This window comes from Protobothrops mucrosquamatus, unplaced genomic scaffold, assembly GCF_001527695.2.
Source record: "Protobothrops mucrosquamatus isolate PMUCROS unplaced genomic scaffold, P.Mucros_1.0 scaffold12268, whole genome shotgun sequence".
Lineage (NCBI taxonomy): Eukaryota > Metazoa > Chordata > Lepidosauria > Squamata > Viperidae > Protobothrops > Protobothrops mucrosquamatus.
Genome location: NW_015398045.1, coordinates 8908 through 10225, shown reverse-complemented (window position 1 = coordinate 10225; position 1318 = coordinate 8908). Strand labels below are relative to the sequence as shown.

The 1318-nt window shown below is 53.3% G+C and overlaps 1 protein-coding gene across 1 annotated transcript in view; it reads left to right on the top strand.

Moving 5' to 3' along the window:
* Nucleotides 1-558: 558 nt before the first annotated feature.
* LOC107301398 (alkaline phosphatase, tissue-nonspecific isozyme-like) overlaps nucleotides 559-1318 on the top strand; it is a gene marked incomplete at both ends in the record, with an annotated part of 9662 nt that continues 8902 nt past the window's right edge. Inside the window, one exon of the mRNA XM_015830632.1 lies at nucleotides 559-839. Coding sequence (XP_015686118.1) covers nucleotides 559-839 — 281 coding nt within the window. The remainder of the gene's footprint in view (nucleotides 840-1318) is intronic.

Below are 1318 nucleotides of genomic sequence, written 5' to 3'. Positions count from 1 at the left end.
TCTTCTTCTTCTTCTTCTTCTTCTTCTTCTTCTTCTTCTTCTTCTTCTTCTTCTTCTTCTTCTTCTTCTTCTTCTTTTCTTCTTCTTCTTCTCCTCCTCCTCCTCCTCCTCCTCCGTTTAAATATCCCACCTCTGATTTATTTTTTTTTGCTCCTTGTTCCGCTCTCCTCCCCTGCAGACATTTAAAACCGGTGGTTGTCACAATGGACAAGCCACGCATGCTTGCTCAAAGGAGAACATTTTGCAACCGCCGCCTTGCTTTGCCAACTTCGTGCCACGTCCACACAAAGCCCCGCAAACAGGATTAAGGGGATTGATATCAATCTTTTCGTAAAATCCTGGGACACCTGGTTCTAGGCAGAGTTCAAACAGGTTTCGGGGCATGCTGGTAGGCCGGGCCTTTTGCTTGTAAGCGTTGGCGGCCGGCTTAAACGGGCAAAGAGCTGCAGCCAATCGGAGACATTAAAATTGTTCACCTGAGGAGGGGAGAGGCTGCAAAGACCCCCTCAGACACCACTTGGTAGCCTTAAGAGCCGGCACCCAGAGCCGTACCCCAAGGCCGTTGCTGCATCCGTGGTGGGAAGCAGCAGTTCCCACTCGTGAAATCACCCACCACTTTACCATTCTTTCTCTCCGGCAGACCTACAACACCAATGCCCAGGTACCCGACAGCGCGGGCACTGCCACCGCTTACTTATGCGGCGTGAAGGCCAATGAGGGCACCGTGGGGGTCAGTGCGGCCGTGACGCGGTCCCAATGCAACACGACGGCCGGCAACGAAGTGACCTCCATACTCAAGTGGGCGAAAGCCGCAGGTAAGACAGTCTGGGTGGATTTGGGTGGGTGGGTGGGTGGGTGAGCCCGGGACGGGCTGTCTGGCTTCCACACAAGATCCCTCCGGAGGAATGAAAAGGTCTTGGGAAGAGCTGAACTTAAGGGATCTAGAAGGTCTTGCAAAAGCTTCAGAGTTTGAAGATGGGTATGTGTGGATGGCGCCCGGTTGGCTGGCAGCCGACAAGGTGTCTGATAAACAATTGGCTTTTGAAATTGCTTGCCCTGCCTCAAGATGAAGTGGCACTGCCAGCTGACCCAGGAAGCAGGCTGGGGAAGTCATCCTTGTGGCATGTTTGTATCCCTGGCCCGAGGCGCTTCTCACGGGTCTGTCGGACGTGTCGGACGGACCCTGCTGAAAAAGCCTAGCCGTTTAAGCTCTTCCTTAAAGGTTACTGTAAAACCATCTCCAGGCGGTTGTTTGCCCTGCAAAGGAGTGCCTGGGTGTGTTTTGAAATCGCCACAAAGTGGCAAACAAGGCTAAGGC